This window comes from Abramis brama (genome assembly GCF_963993115.1).
Source record: "Abramis brama genome assembly, chromosome: 2".
Lineage (NCBI taxonomy): Eukaryota > Metazoa > Chordata > Actinopteri > Cypriniformes > Leuciscidae > Abramis > Abramis brama.
In genome coordinates, this window is record NC_139964.1 from 55,024,493 (window position 1) to 55,044,218 (window position 19,726).

Consider the following 19,726-nt stretch of genomic DNA (forward strand, 5'->3'; position numbering starts at 1 on the left):
AACAGCACTGCATAATATGGCCTTAGCAGATGTAGCTGCTCCCCACTGCAGTATTTACAGTCAATATTCTTGTGCCTTCACAATGCTCCACTATGATCTTTTCCCAGAGCAGAGTTAGAAGAGGCTAAAATAAGTGCAACCATTGATGATGTCACTCCCTTAAATATTATGTCAGAAAAAAAAAAGTAAAAATGCAGGGACAAATGTCTATAGTGTCTCAGAAAATGCAGAAAGGATTTTAGAAAAACACTACATAAATTCAAAAGTTTCCTCTGTTTTATGTTCCTGCTTGTTCCTTGGTGGTCATGACATTTCATTATATGATTAATTAGAGCACACCAGTTTGTATTTTAGTTCATTATTTTGTGGATGTAATGCCCTCAGTTTCTTTAGTTTATTGTCTGGTGTTGTCTGTGTTTAAATAAACACTGATACTTTGAGTCTCTCGTTTGTTTCCTTTTTTTAAAGCGATGCTGCTGTTTGAACTCAAACCTTCCTCTTCATCATCCTTTGTGGATCTAATAGTGACAGATAGAGAGGGAGAAGTTGATATCACAAGAATATGTTTGTCAACGCTTCTGGATTTCAGCATTTATTACTCATACATTCTTACTCGTCTGACCTTCATCTAACTCACAATTATAGAGAAATACAAGCTGACTTATAGGGATAGTTCACCCAAAAATGAAAATTCTGTCATCATTTACTCACCCTTAAGTTGTTCCAAACCGGTATGAATTTCTTTCTTCTGCTGAACACAAATGAAGATATTCTGACGAATATGGGTACCAAACTGTTGATGGGACTCCACTGACTTCCATAGTATATATATATTTTTTTTTTCCATACTTTGGAAATCAGTGGGGCCCATCAACTGTTTGGTTAATTGTGTTCAGCAGAAGAAAGAAATTCATACAGGTTTGGAACAACTTGAGGGTGAGTGATGAGAGAATTTTCATTTGGGTGAACTATCATTTAACTAAAAACACAAATATTTGTACTTTTCAAAATTGTATTGGTCATTGAGCAATCATTCACAGTGCAGAAAGTAAGTGAACCTCTGTGTTACAAATCTTGCAACTTCGTCAAAAGCCAACTCAATATAAGTCAACTAAGGAGGTGAGATTGGTGTTGTGGGTCGCACAGGTGATGTCCTCCCTTTAAATAAAGACATAGAAAGCCTGTTATGGACAAATTGGTCTTCTGAAAGATTGGTTGGTGTGAACCATGCCTCAATCCCAAAAGCTTTCACAGGACCATAAAAAGCATTAGGCCTATGGAGATTCAAGTAGCTGGGAAAGTCTTAAAAAGCATTAAAAAACCGGGTGTTAATGAATCCACGGTAAGATAATTGTGACTTAAATTAAGATCAGACCACATTTTATTAGTAAACAAAAAAAAAAGAGTTCATAAATGTATTACTGCGACTGTAGCCCATATGTGTTAAAATATCTATACATCCAGACTCCCTCACTAGAATATTTAGTATTTATCAGTTTGATTTGTTATTTGCATCCTATTTAAATATAGGTGGAAGAGACACTGGGATATAGGATGGGGGGGGGCTGGATTTGTGTCCAAATGGATTCCCCTAAAGAGAGGCTTATTGTCAATCAAGGGGTCTCAGACCAGCAGACCATTACGCTAAGTGTTAATCTTAGAGACACTAGAGTCTAGAGACAATACAGTCTAGTTACAAAGACAAATTTAGCCATGGTATCTTCATAAGAATTTGTGCATGTCACAACTAAAGTTAAGAACTCTGCAATATTTTTGTGCATTAAACTATTTTCAAGATTTAAATAATAAATTTATATTTATTTTTGAATGATATACGAAAAAAAAAAGTCATGCTATATGAAACATATTTAATTACATTAGACAAACATCTTGAACATTGTTTTAATATTTATGCAAATAATGTCCAGTTTGCCATTGTGCAAAGTTAAATATTTGACCTATGTTATTATAGCTGTTTATTTATTACATTTTAATTATAGAATCTTCTTCCTCTTTTAGACTGAAAAAACTGGAAACCTAAAAAATACGCTTCATGTGGTAACATCTAAATTAATTGATTTTATTCAAATAAAAGTGTTATTTAGCATTACTTAACCTAAATATATATGGCTGCACCAACAAAACTTAAATGTAAGTGTAAGATAAAATACTGTATAGCACTTTAAAGTGAAAATTTCAGGTAATCACCTTTTAATGAAAATTAGCTTGTTTTCTTAAAACACTATAATAAATAGTTTGAAAATAACTGTTTATACTTTTGAATACAAATATGCAATTAGACATGTTAAGATACCTTTATTAAAATCATAAAAATCACCAATGTATCTTCTTCATTGTTCTTATCAATTATTGTTTTGGCTCAAAATATGTATTGGTTAAATTCCTAAAAATCTCCCATAGGTTTGCAGTTCTGACAATGTTATCTGGATATTATACAGCTGAATTTCAAAATGACTGATATTTTTTCCCCCAATGAGCACATAGGCCTATTCCTCAATGAAAAGGAACTTCCAACATCGCGCCAAAAGACAGAATCTTATTCAAACATCATTTATTTCATGATATAACTACATATTAAAATAAAACATGTACACATATATAAATTAAAGACATATGCAGACGTATTTACAGAGCAGCGTGTTGTGCATTGTGTAAGCTGAAGGCATTGTGGTGTGAGTGCCCGATGAAGTTCATGTAATGATGATCGAGTCCCTGAACCGGTGATAAGTATCCACTGTGCTGAGACATCGCTGGATACGCGAGCGTGGGGCTCCGCGTCGAGCTGTGCCAGGAAAAGTGTCCGGGTGGGCTTTGCTGAAACACTGACTCGGTTGGACTTGAACTCTGGTACTCCAGCTGGCACAGAAGGTCCGTAGGGTCTGGTGAGATGGTACCTAACGTGCCAAACACAGGCTCGGTTACGACTTTGGACTGCAGGAACGTGAGAATCCGTGCGTACTTGGTGTCTTTGGTCTCCATTCGCTCCACGGTGGTCAGGTAGTGAACGAGGTTCTTCATGCACTCGTGATAGCCGTAGTGAAAGTAATTGGCAAACTCTGTCAGCAGTTCTCCTGAGAAAACAAAGAACCTTATTAGAAAATTCATAGAAATTCATCATGGGAGACAGAGCTTGATATGATGTTTTGAAATTTTATATTTTTTTTCTCTCGCGATGCGAACGAGGAATTGTATTTAATTTGTTCATATTTTTACTCTAATTTGTTATTTATTATTTATTCGAGTTTCGTACCCTTTTCTCTCCCGCGCGGGAAGTCTGCGGAGTGGAGCGCGCGCAGATACTGCACGGTCATTTCCAGGATTTCTGCTTTCTCGAGTTTCCCAGAGTTCTGTTTTAATACACAGGTTTTGTTAGTCATAGCATATATACATACACGTACAATCAAGGCAGTCATGAGCACCTTAAAGACTTAAACTCGCTAAAAGTTTCAGCTGCCCACCTGTTTAGCCAACGCCATAGGAACTGTCTTTCCCAGCTCGTTTAGACATCTGTTGATTCGGTCTCTTCTTCTTTTTTCAATGACCTTGTGAGAAACAGGAGTTTTCTGTGGGAAGGGAACATAATAAGATGAAAAATAAATTAAGGGAACAAAAGCGCCATCACCAAAAACAAAATAAGCATGCATGGTTATATTGGATAAGTTTAACTTGATAAATATAAAAAAAACAATCACGGATAGGTAGTTACATTAGTGAAACTCGGGAGGATAATCTATTCGGTCGATAAAATATCCTTCAGTAAGTTTTACTTGATTAGCAATAAGTTGTGAGTGGAGAGCAGCGCCGCGCTCTGCTTCCCTGCACGCGCGCAAAACATCTATCCGAGGCAGGGCGTCATTGAAGGAAAGTGCTTTTACATCGCAACCAAGTGAAATAATATAATTAATTTCTTTAGAGTGAACCACTGGCTTACATGAAATATAAGACCAGGAAAACCAAGCATTCTAGCACTACAGCACTACAGTAGGCCCATCCCGTAATGATTTAGCCTATTCTTAACTGCGCGCAAACATATGCTGAAATGATTGTTTTAAGTAGGAAATATTAATATTATGCAATTCTGAAAAAAAAAAAAAAAAAAAAAAAAAAAAAAGTATAAACATTGAAAGAGGCCATCGTCTGCATGCATCGTCTGGCATCATGTGTGCGCCACCAAAGTGTCCACATACCTTGCGATCCTTCATCTTTGACGCCATCGTTTGGTAAAAACTAGGACAAAAATGATTGTGAAATTGAGAAAATATTGTAGCTAGACTATGTATGCGCTCCTCTTTCTAGACGCTTCAGACTGAGATGAGCTGACTGGAGGCAGCCGCTTATAAAGCGCTCGCGCATTCATGGCCCTAAATTATTCCATAGGATTAAAGGCGAGCTTTTGGTTAATGTGTGCACTTAGGATCAGTTAAAGAAATAGTAAAACCTGAAGCTGTGGGCTAGCGGGGGGCAGACCTATTTTGTTAATCCACGTGGCCTATCTAAAGACACGTGATGGGTTGTAGAATATTATTTGCATAGTAACAGGCCTTGCTGGATGTGGCTCGCGAGCGAGCGCAGAGCGCGCAATGAAAACAAAGCCCCTGGAGCAAGGCGTCTCTTTCTGTTCCACGTCGCGTTTCTCACACGATCGCCTGTTTATGGGTCTCAGCAAGCGATCTTAACTTCCATCCCAGGCCCGTCTCAGGTTTAAAGCCTGTCTACTGTTATTATAGTAATTAAGTAAGCACATAATAGGCTGTTCCGCCGAGTTCAGGGGAGACCTTTTGGAGACGGAGTCCCCCCGTTTGTTCGCCGCGTTTCTCACACGACTTGGTGACACGTCCATCTTTCATGGGCTACGGCCGGGTTTTTGTTTACATTCTCTAGTTTTGTTAGGGGCCTCGGCAGGTGTGGGGACCCGGCCTGGCACACGAGCGGCCCCTCCGACCATGTTAGAGACTCCAGCCGTCTTTGGCACACGAGGGTTACCCACCGCTGGATTCCCTTCAGAGGGGCTCAATTTGTATCCTATTATCCTATAAGAAAATGTCTATTGAGCGGAATGAATAGTTTCATTGGCCTAAATTTTAATAATGCAGTGAAAGAAAAGAAAAGGAGAAATAAAGAAGAATGCAGCTGGTCCTGACGCGCATTATTCTCCGTCACCTGCGCCTGGAGACCCCTATTCATTTGCCTAATTTCGGTCAACTTAACAAACTTTGGAAGAAATTATTCTGGTATTGTTGTGAAGGGTGAAGCTTTCTGATCGAATTAACAGCATGTTTTGATCCGGTAAATGTCATTAGAAAGAAAGAAACAATCGCGTATAGAGGGGTCTGGGTAACGCGCCAAGTGGCGACGCCAAAGCGCAATTCATGCCACAGGGGACTTTTGTACCCCCACATTGCTCAAGTTTGTGCCCAACAAAGGGCATTATTTTATACTTGAATACATTTCATACAACAATTGGCTGTTTTCATCAAACATATTTTCACAGCAAGGTTAACAACAGGTTTATTGTGTTCGCCCAGACTCCCAGACTCAGACTTCATGCGCCAAAACGCCTGGATCTTCTGCTTTTTTCACTGGGAACGTTTTAATCCTGAAGGTTGGCTACGCTTTAAAGTGCGATATCGTGTTGAATCGTGGAGGGAAAAATCAAAGATGTGAGGATTTTTTTTTTTTTTTTTTTTAAAGAATTCAAGCTCTTTGGAAAGCCAAAGCAATGGAGACTTTTTAATACTATAGCGCGCAAAAGAAAAGCACCAGTGAAACAGACTAAAGCATAAAATCCCATTACTTTTTATTGTTGAATTTACCACAACATTTTATGCAAACTCTGTGGAGCCGACACAACAAAACCTTTTAACTTGCTTTTTCGGATTCTGAAGTTCTGTAATGTGACCATTTTTAATCTGTTTTTTGTAAACGTGTGTTGTGCATTGAAGAAGAGCAATACGTCAGCGGAATTTTCTCCTATCACAATATAATTTAATCACCCAACATTACACCAAACAACCCAGTACAAAAAGATTGTAAGTATTTTAATATATTGAGAATAAGCTGATATGCTGCATACATGTTTGTTTTGTGGAAGAAACTCTCCAAGAAAAAATAGAATGCACAAAGCTGGAAAACGTGAACAGAACTGCATCTTTGTGCGCAACAAGTTCATCCCATATTTAGTGCTGGTATTTTTTTTTATCTTGATAAGAAGACTATAACAATAATTATATTTCTCTAATGCCTAATTTTATTTTTACACATTCCTGATGCAGTTTGTTACAGATTGCGTATAGGTTATGTCATATATATAAATCAAAACTAATATTTATGATCATAATATTCCTCAATATTAAGTGTAAAAACTACACAATAAGTGCGTAGGTTACAGTTTAAACGTTTTTATAATAATAATATTTATGACAGTCATATTAATGAGCTGCAAAAGTCGCAGGATTTTTTTCTGAATGACAAGATTTTTTTTTTTACTTACACGATGCTATTTAATGCTATAAAGTCATAATAATGCAAAATTTGAAACTACAGTGCTACAAAACGAACTAAAATAGTTTATTCAAAAAAAAGTATTTCTAAATGAGTTTGTATCGATAAAAGTCATAAACTCTCCTAATTGTCGTATCAATGTTTCATTGCTGTGGCACATAAGAGTTTAAAGCTGTCCAAACACGCTTCTGTATAGGGATCCCAGTCTTAAAGAGAGGCTACCTGAAAGCTGAACTCTGTCTGTAAGGATCTGTCCATGTGAAAGAGAATTAGAGGAGCGCAGTCATGCATGTCACCCTGATTACAGCAGTACAGTTCGCCTTATTTCCCAACCAACCTAAGACTTTTTCACAGACATACTAACCAATCTGGGCTTTTTCGGACAGGAGGGGATGCTTTCGCTTGTGTGAAGGGTTGCTAGGGCAAATCTTTTTAAGAGTGATTAAATAAGTCATGCCCTGTGCTACTGCCTTTACACTTTTCTTTCTCTGGGTATTTTGAAACTTCAAATAGTCAAAGCATCACTTTTTTCTCCAATGTAATGTTTTATTTATTTAAATATTTTTTTAATTAATATTAATATTTTTTTGTATTGGTTATTTGTTTATATATATATATATATATATATATATATATATATATATATATATATAGGCTATATATATATATATATATATATATATACACACACACACACACACACACACACACACACACACATATATATATATATATAGACCTTTCCAGAAGTTGATTTAAAAACGAACTGTTTAAAAAAAATCTTCCAAGATTCCTTTTGCATATGTTTAGAAATAGATTGAAAGCGCCATCGTGTGGAGAGATGAACAAAACTTAACAATAACACGATTAACAAAATCACGTCGACTTCAAATGTCTTTTAAATCATTTTTAATTTTAATTAAATCTATAAGTAACGAGTTTTATGTATTATTGTTATTCGTAAGACTGTTTGGTTCAGACAACATTTATTAGTTTAATTAGCTCTTTTTAGTTAGCTATCAGCTATTTTTGTAGATGCAATTCATCTGCAAGAACAGTGCATACTACACACACTATAAACATTTGTCCAGTAGCACATTTGCGAGATTTGAAATTCCTACGTTGATGGGAAAAAATGTTGATCCTCCCGACGATGTGTTGTCATGCGAGAGGCGGTGACCCGTGGTGACCCCGGGCCAGAGACGCACACAATCCTTTAGCTTCGCGCGCCACCGTGAGTCTCCTCTGCATCACTTCACACGAGACACATTCAGCATTGTTCGTGCATCACAATAGAACATCCTTAAAATTCAAAAAATATTGTCCAAAAATACAATATAGAACTAATCACTTGATTATTTAAACTTTAGAAACAGCTTTTCTTGTTTTTTTCCCCCTTCATAAATGTAGCCTATCTTAAAAATAAATACTATGATTGAATGGCGCCCTCTTGCTCACTAGCACGTTATTGTCATTTGCAGAAGTACAACTAAATGCTTGTTGAAAGAAAGAAAGAAAGAAAGAAAGAAAGAAAGAAAGAAAGAAAGAAAGAAAGAAAGAAAGCATTTTGGTAACACTTTATTACAGTGTCCTTGTTACACCAAACCCTAACCCCATGGTATGTAGCCTACATGTAGTTAATTATCATTACACAGTAGCTACTTAAATGCATAATTACACTGTAACACGGACACCTAAAATAAAGTGTAACCAGAATATTTAATTAAAGCTTTTTGTTAGACTTCTCAGATCTTGTTCATTCTTAATCAGCACATTTTAGAGTTATACCATAAAACTAATTTTTTTCTTGTTAATATTTTACAAATATATGTTAGTTAGACGATTAATGTTGGTGGTCAACAAAGAGGCATATTTACTGATGTGCAGTACACACTATTATAGAGCATTAAAATAACTAAATAGTTAAAAATAATTATATACTAGGCTAATTAATAGAGAATTTTTAATAGAGTCATTTTATAACTCATTTATTATACTTCACTTCATGGTGCACAAAAAAACAAAAACAAAAAACAGAGCTTCATTGTGTCATTAGTCATTAGTGAACATCGCAGTTGATCACCGTTGATCACAACAGTGCGTATGTAAATGTTCCTTAAAACATGACCAATTGCAGTCGTTCTTTCAATTCATACGCGTAAAGATATGTGACGGGTGTTCTGATTGGTCGAGCGCCCAGTTTCCTATCTGAAAACAGCGCGGAGGAAAGGCATACACGCCTCTAAATAACAGCTGTGTGGACGCTACATTCACACCATTCAGGTTTGTGCAATTCTACTTTAATCTTGGCTAGACTCCTATTCCTGTCGATGAAACTGAATAAAACTTCCGAAACGTGCATATGTATCACGAAGAAAAACGTCCAAATGCATATTGTTGGTTTAGTGCATCTGCTCAGCCTGATCATGAATTATCAGTTTAACACTAATTTTAAATGCACTGATTACGCCTTTGGCGATGTGTTTTTCTGCAGCGAGAGCGAGTTCGTTTTGAAGCATGAGTGGTGGCGGAAAAGTCCGACTCATTTACGCGAATCGGTTCTTTTGAACGGTTCTTTTCAGCTACTTCAAAACACGATCATTTTTCACGGCGTAAATATCACATGATGTTTTTTCCCCCCGTTTTTTCGCTATTAATTTAAACAAATGTTACTACTTAAATAATTTTAAATGCTGCTCTGTTTCGCATGTGTCGTGTGTAATTTCTGTTATTTATCTATTAAAGTAACATTCCCCATCAATCCTCCTTTCCCGCCAAACGCATAGCAGCTACCATCAGCTCACTAATCAGTCATAACATATCGATCATGTTTGTCCATGCAGTTATCGGATTTATGTTGACTCGAAAACCGCTCTGACCGATTTTGTCCGTTCAGATTGATTTTGTGAACTGGATCAGCGATTCATTGAAAAGATCCGATTCAAAAGAACGAATCATTTACGAATTTGACATCGCAACGCATGAGCGCTGAAAGCGCTTCCACCTTTGCCAGTTAGTGAGCAGCAGAAAGACCAGAACATATTAAAACGGTCTTCTAAAATATATAGGTTATTTATGTCTTATCCCAACACGAATTTCCTTCGTAATCCTCTGGCAGAGAAGGCTGAAGTTGAGTGGAGGATCTGTGTGAAGACAAAGAGAGGGGCGGACGCTTTTCGGAGTCTCGCGCGCTCTATTGTTAGTTAATTAGCTAATTCAGAACAGAATCGGATAAAGAGACCATGCATCCTTTGTCCACGACATGTTGTGGCATCACTCCTTGTCGTTTAACCTCCCATTTGCTTATCCAGATCACTGATGGTCATCACAAATTAGATGGCGTCCTGAAATAGCCATACATCTCTATTACAAATAAGGGTTAACTTGACACTTTACCTTATTTCATCAGCAAACATTAAACATAACATTTATTTGATGCAAAAAAAGTGTTGACTTTGTCCATTAAAGATTTTAAGAAAACATCCAACTACAGAATGGTGCAACAGGTCTGCTGACAAGACCTCTTAACACAGATCATTTGGCCTCATTTCGTTAATGCAGAGCTGAGATGCACTTATTTTTGGACCTCCTCGGAAGAATTATATTTGTCATTTATTAAACTTTACTTATTTCGACGGATTTGCATGAGAAATCTTAAAGATATGAATTCTGTTTTTTTATTTTTTATACTGTGGTAAGATACGGTTTTTAGCTTGTCTGCTCATCATTCTCATGTCAGGTAAACTCATTTCTTTTTTTGTGCAAAACAGAAAGTTGTGTGTGAATATGTTGTGATTGAGAATGAGATTTTCAACTTGTAAACTCATAAATTGCGAATTATGAGCAGCAAACACACTCAGGACTCAGGAGATTGGAATGTCTGCAGTTTTGGCTGTCTAGCAGGCTGATTTCATTTCCTTTTGTTTTTCTCTTATTCATGCAGACAGTTTGTTCTGCATCTTCAGGTTTTGTGGGTCAAGTCAACTTAAGTTATATCACTTTTCTCAAGGTTGAGGTTGCATAGCAAACTTCTTGTATATTGATAGTTTGAGTATTCTCTGTTGATAGACCATTTTGCCAGAATCTGTTATAAAATTTTGCTGCAGGTATTGAAGTACAAGGTGAGTCACTGGTGAACAATCCACCAAGGATGGGACTGGTAGCCCTACCCCAAAATAACACCTGTTGCTGTGGTTCATTACCAATAAAAATGTTTTCTCATCTCTGTTATTTAAGATTTTCGACTTAATAGACTAACAGATAAACGAGCCTGTCTCAAATTTCAGATCTTCCGAAATTGATATCCGTTTCTCTTGTAAGTCTTTCCTTTCACAAAAACCAAAATTGCCCCCTGGCCGTCTATAGAACGTGGCGTGTATTATGTGCTGCTCCACTTTTTAACTCCTAATAGAATGCTTTAGGTGTGGTTCAGCTGGAAAGAGTTCAAACATGACCAAACAAGCCCATTTCAGGCCATAATCTAGAGCTCTATCTTATGTAAGATTAAGTAATAATAGGAAATTCAAATGAAATGTCCTTAAACAGGCATAATAAGTAGAAAAGCAGGTCACACTTTATATTAGGTTACCTTAACTACATAACAATAAACACCTACAAGACTGAACTGACTGTAATTAGTACACGCTGTTCTGGAAAATTTCCCCATTTACTGCTAATGAGTTTGAGGTTAGTTCAGGAGGTTATGGTTAGGATTATAGGGGTAAGAGTTAGGTTTTGGGGTAAGGCTTGTGTTAGGTCGGGGTAATGTTATGTTATGTTAATGTTAATAAAATGCACTTTAAATGGCATTATAATGCACTAACATGTTGTATTAAATGGTTAAGAACATAGTCAAGGCCACCTAATATAAAGTGTGACTGCAAAACACACATGGCGTATAGTTGCAAACACACTCTGTGTCTATTGCCAAGTGTCATTTTTAAAATAAATTTTGGAAGCTAACTTGAATGCTGTTTCACGGTTTCACATAACTAATGAATAACAGCTCTACTAAATATACTGAGCAGTATTAGCTATTAGAACATGAATGAACATCAGAAGGTATGTTGAAAGAAACTGAAATGTATCATGTCTCATATATTTGCTCAATCAGCCTGATTTTTTTTTAAAGGTTTAAAAAGGGGGCATGACCAAGAAAAAAGTTTTTTTTTTTTGAGAACCACTGCCTTGAATGTATTTCACCAGCTGCTGCGATACCTTGATAGACTGTGGAAAATAGGAAACATATTTGTCAAGATTATTATTTTTTCTTTCCAAAAATAATCTCTGAATCTGAATAGGCCACTTATGGAGTTATGCCGTTATGAGGGTTAGGTATATTCAGGGCTGTAGGCTACAGTGCGACATACTGTATATGTATGAATAAGTTAACCTCAGTAGCATGCATGTTTGTGTGAAGTGAGTGTTTGTTGTGTGCTTGTTTGTGTGTGAGGTTAAAGGTAGTTTTTTTTTTTATAAATACTTTTTGTTTGTACTGGTTGAAACTCTCTTCACATCCTGATAGCAAGTAATAATAGAAGTGGTGTAAATATATATATAAACATTTTTTACAATATCTTCTGTGGAAGTCTCCAGACCAAAACATTTTCTTCCAATCATTGCATTCGGTCCAATATAACCATAATTACAAGATGGCAACCTGTGATGTTCTACGCGGAGCTGTTCACATCCTCAGACTCAGATTTTTGAGCTCTTTAAGTTGTTCACATTCATTATTATTATAATGTTATGTGCTTTGAGACATGAGATAATTTAATGCCGTCTCTCATCTGGTGACGCTTTGCAGAATCTGCTGTGTGTGTTCATGTGTTTTGGAGGTGGCGTGGCTTAGAGCGCTCTGAAGGGGAGGGTGGGATCTAATGCTTTCAAAGCTAGCTTGTTATTGTTTGGCCCAACAGTGGAAAAGTGGCTTATGGTGCGATGATGTAAAACTATTTGTCGATGTCTTGCTCTGAAGGCAGGCATATGCAAATACATTTGCCCTTGTGACGTCACAAGTCCCTCTAATATCAAAACGGGCTGTTTTTGGAGCTTGCTTAAATAAATGCTTTGTTTATGAGTAGGACGTTTTAAGCTCTGAATCTTGCAGGATGTTTTAATGGTACAAATACTTCTTATATGTTAAAAGATCAAGGCAAATTTAATTTCTCATGTCATGACCCCTTTAAAGGTTTGATTAGGTTTGTGTGCATGTTGTGTGTCATGTTTTTGGTATCCTGAGTAGCATTAGTCAGAACAGCTGTTTGTTCTGCCTTCTCTCTCTCTTTTTCCATTGGCTTCCATTTATGTGACAACATAACTTTCCCAGCCTCCAAAATGATAAATAAAGCTTTGTGTGTGTGTGTGTGTGTGTGTGTATGTGTGTTATTCAGCATCAAGATTAAATGGAGAGCAAGTTTGCAGAACCTTTGGTTGAGTTTCCTGCAAAATTAAGGTCTCAGTTTGTATCTATTTGTATTTATCCTAAACAATTTTAGAAGAAACATCTAAGGGGAAGTTTAAACGAAACTTCATTAAATCATACTATGAAAGAACAATAATTGAGCAATACAAAGTTCCTCTGGGTTCTGCTGAAGGACTTTCTGTCTGTCTGTCTCTCTGTCTGTCTGTCTCTCTGTCTGTCTCACTCTTTCTGTCTTTCTCTCAGTGGGCTGATTGTAAGTGTAGCTCTGTCATTGGTTTGTGCTCTTTGCGGCCCAAGTATGGAGAGAGGTTAGCTTTCAGTTCGAGAACAAGCTCTGCCAGAACGGCCATGTGATTTTCCCATCTGTGAGCCAGATACACACACAGCTGCTTCCCCCTCTCACAAGTCTCATGTGTGCATATAAATGCATAGTTTACAGTACATCTTTTATGAATAACCACTCTTCATGTTTACACTAACACTGTGCAGCACCACACAAACATTTAAATCTTCAACGACACTTACACAAATTCTGGCCACTATTGATAAGCCTATAATTACCAATGTTATGGCCAATAAACAAACAAAAAATAAATAAGCAAAATTAAAACACACTAAAACCTAAATTAATAATTTCAAACGTTTTTAAAAGTGAATGCTGCATCACAGTTAAATATCCAATCTCAACTGTTTCAGACAGTTTCAACCGTTACTAATTATAAAAATCTGATAATGGAGCTGATATATTGTGTATCTCTAGATAATTTAAAAATGTAATAATAAACCACCCCTTCCCCCCTTACATTACAGTAATGTTATTTATTTTATGCTAATGCGAATTCAGATCTTAAGTGTCATTAAAATAATGTCCCAATACAAAATATTGCTTTTTATGTTAACACTAATGTTGGACAGTCTTATTGGCGATTTTTGGTGTGAAATGTGACCCAGATATGTTCTTGACAGCGACACGTTCTGTGAGATTTGTGAGAGAGCTTATTTTCTGGCACATGTGGAATGTCTTCTCTTTATCCATGTGAATTACTGTATTGTGTTTGAGTACAGAGTGTTTGAGTTGCCACACATCTCTTGTTCTCGTATTACAGAGCAGATCTGCTGCACTACTATCAGCTACTGTGCTGTTCAGCAAGAATTTCACACACGTACGTACGTACACGGCAATGTCAGCTCTCACGTCTTTGGATTGGATTTGTGTGCTTATGTTTCAGAGATAAGAACAGCCACAGTACGCTTTGTATTGATGTGTGGGATGCCAGCATCTCCATGTGTTTTGAAGCATTTTAAAAGACTCGCTCACGCACGACACAAGCATACACGACTGCATCTGGTAAAACAGACTACAGGGCATAAATACTTGAGCCAACAGCTATAAAAACATTCGTGCTGCATTGAGGAGTGGGAGACGCTTGAGAAAAAGAAAAGGAGAACACGAGGGGAAATTCAGTTACAGTTTATAGTGAAAGCTTGATAGAGAGCGTGAGAGAAAAAGAGAGAGACCCACGTGGTGGTATTGCTGTCCGTGAGGGTCATTCTGCTATTCATAGCTATAGTTTCCTTCAGCACTGCTTGGGTCAGTTTAACTGCAACAACAGACACAACGCAAAACAACGCAATTACAATACAGCTATTACTCACTCACACGAAAAAACCTAACCAGAGCTGCACAGTAAGTATTTTTTTTTTTGTCGTTCAGTTTTGATTCCATTATAAAAGTGGCTTTATGTCAAGCTGTGTGTGTTTTTACCTGTGCTGTGATGCTTTGGATATAGGACTGTCCCTATAGAAGTAAGGTAAATGTGGGTAAAATTTGGGGGCATCCTCAATTGGAAAATCAATTAATAAATAACACTAATATTCATGAAATGTCTTCATTGAGATAGCTATGTAAATGTGTGTGTACTTCACATACTCCTGGGTAAGTTCAAGGTCAGAGGCACTGGGCTTTTAGTAGAGTGGAACCGAGAGAAAGTTTTTACCTTGAGAAAGATAAAATGATATATAAAATGTTAATACATATATATATATATATATGTATTAACATTTTATATACATGTATAGTGTGTGTGTGTGTGTGTGCGTGAGAGAGAGAGAGAGAGAGAGAGAGAGAGTGACAGTGTGAAACCCTACCCTACCTAACCCTACACTAACAAAGACTTCTGAGGTGAAGACCCACCATATTATCGACAACACATTAACAGTGCTGTCCACACGCTTTATCACTCATTTTCACCCTCTGCATGAAGATGAAGTGGTTTCAGAGATATTATCAGGCATTAGCTGGCTAACACCTCACTGATGCAGGGAAGCTGTCAGCCTTTAGTGAAGGTTTCCATCTTTAGTGTGAGTGCATGGAAGTCAAGTCAAGCTGCAGAAGTATCTAGGGTCTCAGCTGAATGAAGGGCCCTCATTACGGTCTGTAATCATAGTCCACTTCCATGAGGAGGGCCTGTACAGAGAAACACTGCTGGAGGCTATAGGCTGATGCAGCTGAAATATTTATTTGAAATGTATATTTATTTTTTTAATAGCCCTATTTTTCCATATTGAGCTGCCATGAAACAAACCAGAGACATATAGGGGTAAAATGAAAGATTGTGACTGTCTTTCTCAGCTAAGTTGAGTGTTCACTGATTATTATGAATAATCCACTGTGTGTGTGTATGTATAGGGATGCACTATGATATTGACTTTCTGGCTGATTTTATAAATCTATACTAGTTTAAGGAATTCACTTATGTTTGTGTTACATACTGCTCCGAGACTTGGATTGGAGATCCAAAAGCGAGCTTTATTAGGGTAATCCAAAATTGTAATTCAAATAACAGACGGGATCAAAAACACAGGGCAAACAATCCAAACCACAACTGAGTCCAAAATCAAATCATAGGCAAACAGGGAAATCCAGGAAACCAGGCAGATGATCGAAACCATAACACGGGAAGCCAAAGAAATTTGCCCTGTGACACAAACAAGACTTCACAAAGAATGGCAGAAAACACCGGGCTTAAATAGGCAGACCTAACTAGATAATGACACACCATGGAAGTGACCAAACAATAATGAGTCCAGGCAATGGGTTATGGGAATTGAAGTTCATGATGGGAAAGCAAGGGAGTTGGGAGGAGTGCTCTCTGGTGGCGATCATGGGCATTTCAGCTGGTGGATGTAATAGTTTGAATGCAAATCTCATACAATGAAACGTGTTTTCTTTGCTAATCACTTTAATGCCAATCACAATCATTTTAATAAGGGCCAACAAGTCATATACAAAAATAATGTCAAATATTCATCATAAATATTACCAAATGTTGCATTCACTTCAAAATGATTTTCAAATGACAATTAAAAGTACATTTTAAAATATGCCAGGATCTGTTTTGTTTTTCCATAATCACTTTGTGTGTCCTCCCCTGTGTTTTTCCTTTCAGACTTGAGTAAGCTGAATTGGCAGAGCAATGCAGGCCCAGGATCTGATCCGACACCTGCGGATGCCTGAGCTGGACGACGTGAGGCAGTATGTGCGCAGTTTACCCACTAACACCCTCATGGGCATGGGTGCATTCGCTGCCATCACCACATACTGGCTGGCCACTCGTCCCAAAGCCCTTAAACCACCATGTGACCTCGCCATGCAGTCCGTGGAGGTACCGGTAAGTGTGAAAATGCAGTTGTTTTATGTAGTTTTATACCTAGGGGTAGGGGTTTAAACTTAGACTTCAGATTTTTTTAAGCCAACATTTATGTGATAAAAGTCGAGTCGACTAGTCGCTGATGACGTCATTAATGAACAAATAAGCCTGAACCTCGAGCTGAGACTAGAAAACGGGTTGCCTTGTGCCGGGTTTTTGCTCGTTCTAAATCAGATACAGATAAAGTAGCACAGTAAAGATTACATTGAATGCATTAGTGAGAGAGCGTTTGTGTGTGAATTAATTCTACTGTGCAGGGTTTCTCTACTGAAGCTGTGGGTTTTAGTCACTATAAGAAATATATGCTAGAACTTTTCAGTTTCTAAGCTATTTTATTGATAAATCACAGAACAGTGTTGACTATACATTTCTGTGCTACTGAATGATTCTGTACAATGCTGCTGTGCATTAGTTTAGATCGGCGATTAACTTACATGTACAATAATCTGTTTAAAACATGCATTCGCCTGTTTAATTTTGAGCATCCAGATGGTATAAACAAACATATCTCGTGGAGCGCTCTCAGAGTATGCATTCCCGTCCTTCGGATGAGACGTTAAACCGAGGCCCTGACTCTCTGTTGGCATTAAAAATCCCAGGATGTCCTTCGAAAGAGTAGGGGTGTAACCCCGGTATCCTGGCCAAATTTGCCCATTGGCCTCTGTCCATCATGGCCTCCTAATCATCCCCATATATACTCATTGGCTTCATCACTCTGTCTCCTCTCCACCAGTAAGCTGGTGTGTGGTGGGCGTTCTGGTGCAATATGGCTGCCGTTGCATCATCCAGGTGCATGCTGCACATTGGTGGTGGTTGAGGACATTCCCCTTCTATGTTAAGCGCTTTGAGTGCAGAGAAAAGCACTATATAAATGTAACAAATTAAATCTATTTGTCATTTTAATTGTTGGAAACGGAGTGTAAAAGTGGACTTCAAAGATTTCTTATCCTGTTGCGTCCTCTATAGACCATGGTCAGTGACTAGTCGCCGTCAAGCGTAAAGCGTCATGGCAGAGCATTAAAGTCGACTAGTCTGTGCAACCCCTAGTTCAGGGTTAGTAGTCTCGTCAATATGTCTGTAAAAGTATGTCTGTATATACTCTAAAACTCTGGCATGCAACAATGAGGTAAATCTTTAATTTTGAGATTATTGACTATTGATTATACCATCAGTTGCACTTGAATATTTCTTGTTTCAATGTTACTAACCACCTCAAACAAAGCTATTAAATATGTGGTACTTCAAAAATTTGATTCCATAAAAGTTTTGCCATAAAACTTTGGTAATTTGGTAATTCTTCATTGGAATTATTCAATGTGGCCAGTGGCCACCTGGTAAAAAATCTTCCCAGCAGTTTGAGAAAAACTAGTGGATTCTCAAACTAGTGGATTCTCAAAAACTAGTGGATTCTCATCTTATAGAGCATATGTCTCTATAAGAGACATATGCTCAAAAAAAATAAACTACTAGCCCAAAACTTTTGAATGGTAGTGTGTGTGTGTGTGTGTGTGTTGAAAACATTGGAACCTACAGCTGGTTTTGGAATGGTCTTTTCATCACATTCCTGCTTCCCCCCCCACTTCACATTCTGTCCTCATATGATGAGCAGTTTTGTGTGTATGTACACATGTGCACAGACTGTAACGACGCCTTAGATACGAATAATTACATCCTCTTTCACCCAGACGAGTGTAATTATAGATGTATGTCCTTGATCTCTGTCTCTGTCTTTGGCTGAAGAAGAAAACATAGAGGTTATTGTATTCTCACTATTTCTTGTATGTTTGCTATGGTAACTGAAACGTGTTGGCAACAGATATAAAGCCAGTCAGATTCACTGAGCAACGACCATCTGTAAATTCTTTTAGCGTGAAGTCTTCCTTCCTTCTGCTGTTAATGGCCTGGTCCTTTTGTTTTATCAAACCTAAAGTAGTGGAAGATTTGGTGACCTTTACATTTCTGTGAGTCTTATTTTCTTGTTTATTTTGACAAGTTAATGCTACTGTAAAAATTGTTTATGCATAAATGAAATTAGCATTTTGTTCTGGTCCTCAAATATCAAATGCACTGGGATGATTCACTGTTCATTTTACTCTGTTTGTGTCTGTTCATGCTGTTCCAGAGTATCTGTCTGGTGTGGAAGCAAAGCGGGAGCGGATTTGTAAGGAGATGTGATTTGATTTTCTGGGACAGAACTACATCATAGTTCATTCGTTTTGTTTTTTCAGGGTAGTGAATATGCTCGTCGGTCTATCCTATTGGACAGTGATACATACATGACATACTACTATAAAGACGCTCGGACAATGTATGAGTTTTTCTTACGAGGACTCAGAGTGTCAAGTAAGTCAAGTGGTCATTTAAACAGACATTAAAATCAACTAAATGAATAGTTCACCTAGAGCTGCACGATTAATCGTTAAAAGATTGCGATCTATAATATACATTATTCCAAAATGTCAGTGATTCGGCTATGTCTATAACCTTTGACAAGTACGATCACAGTGAACAATTAAATCTGTGTTTGTGCTGCTGCTGACCCAGAGAGAGCAGTTATCATCATAGATATGAAACAGCTTTACAAACAGTCTTTTCAACCACACAGTATCATTATTTTTTTTCTGGAAGTACTGGAACAAAGTTTATTGCATATAAACACTGATGTCTGCCCTAGCAATCAAAATAGAGTAAATGACACATTTTGAAGTAACTTGACACTTCAAATAAAGATTTATCAATAACATTGTTACACCAGTAGGTGGCGACAAGTGACTGTTTGTGAATTTGTCATTGAATCATTCATTCAAAAGATTTGTTCAGAAATGCTGATTCATCCAGTAATGAAACAAGTCTTTATGAGCGAGTCATTGAATCATTCATTAAAACCATTTTTTTTATTAATTAAGATTAATTAAATATTTTTAAAATATACTGTGTTGTTTAGTTGTCTATTCAGAATCGTGGGAGAACCGTGATCTCTATTTTAATCCAAAAAATATCCAGAATCGTGCAGCTCTAAGCCTAAAGTTTTGTCATCATGTTTGAGATCTTTACATTTTTGTGATTTAAT

At 37.2% G+C, this 19,726-nt stretch overlaps 2 protein-coding genes across 5 annotated transcripts in view; one reads left to right on the forward strand and one right to left on the reverse strand.

The window, feature by feature from the left end:
* Positions 1–2,380: 2,380 nt before the first annotated feature.
* On the reverse strand, positions 2,381–7,693 carry helt (helt bHLH transcription factor). 2 transcript variants are annotated; one of them, XM_084094880.1, is made up of 4 exons: positions 7,644–7,693; positions 3,480–3,584; positions 3,272–3,368; positions 2,381–3,092 (listed from the first exon to the last, which is right to left on the reverse strand). In XM_084094880.1, exons 2-4 carry the CDS (start codon positions 3,495–3,497, stop codon positions 2,647–2,649), a joined length of 561 nt encoding a protein of 186 aa, XP_083951006.1. In that variant the 5' UTR covers positions 3,498–3,584; positions 7,644–7,693; the 3' UTR covers positions 2,381–2,646. The 2 variants fall into 2 exon arrangements, with proteins under 2 accessions (XP_083951006.1, XP_083951005.1); XM_084094879.1 differs by lacking the exon at positions 7,644–7,693 and adding an exon at positions 4,209–4,401.
* Positions 7,694–8,716: 1,023 nt separating this feature from the next.
* Positions 8,717–19,726, forward strand: part of acsl1a (acyl-CoA synthetase long chain family member 1a) — a 33,121-nt gene continuing 22,111 nt past the window's right edge. Inside the window, exons 1-3 of one of the 3 annotated variants that reach the window (XM_084097362.1) lie at positions 8,717–8,805; positions 16,396–16,617; positions 18,885–18,999. In XM_084097362.1, coding sequence (XP_083953488.1) covers positions 16,423–16,617; positions 18,885–18,999 — 310 coding nt within the window. In that variant the 5' untranslated portion in view covers positions 8,717–8,805; positions 16,396–16,422. Of the gene's footprint in view, positions 8,806–14,262; positions 14,634–16,395; positions 16,618–18,884; positions 19,000–19,726 lie in introns of those variants that run through there. The other 2 variants (XM_084097360.1, XM_084097361.1) reach the window with 2 other exon arrangements.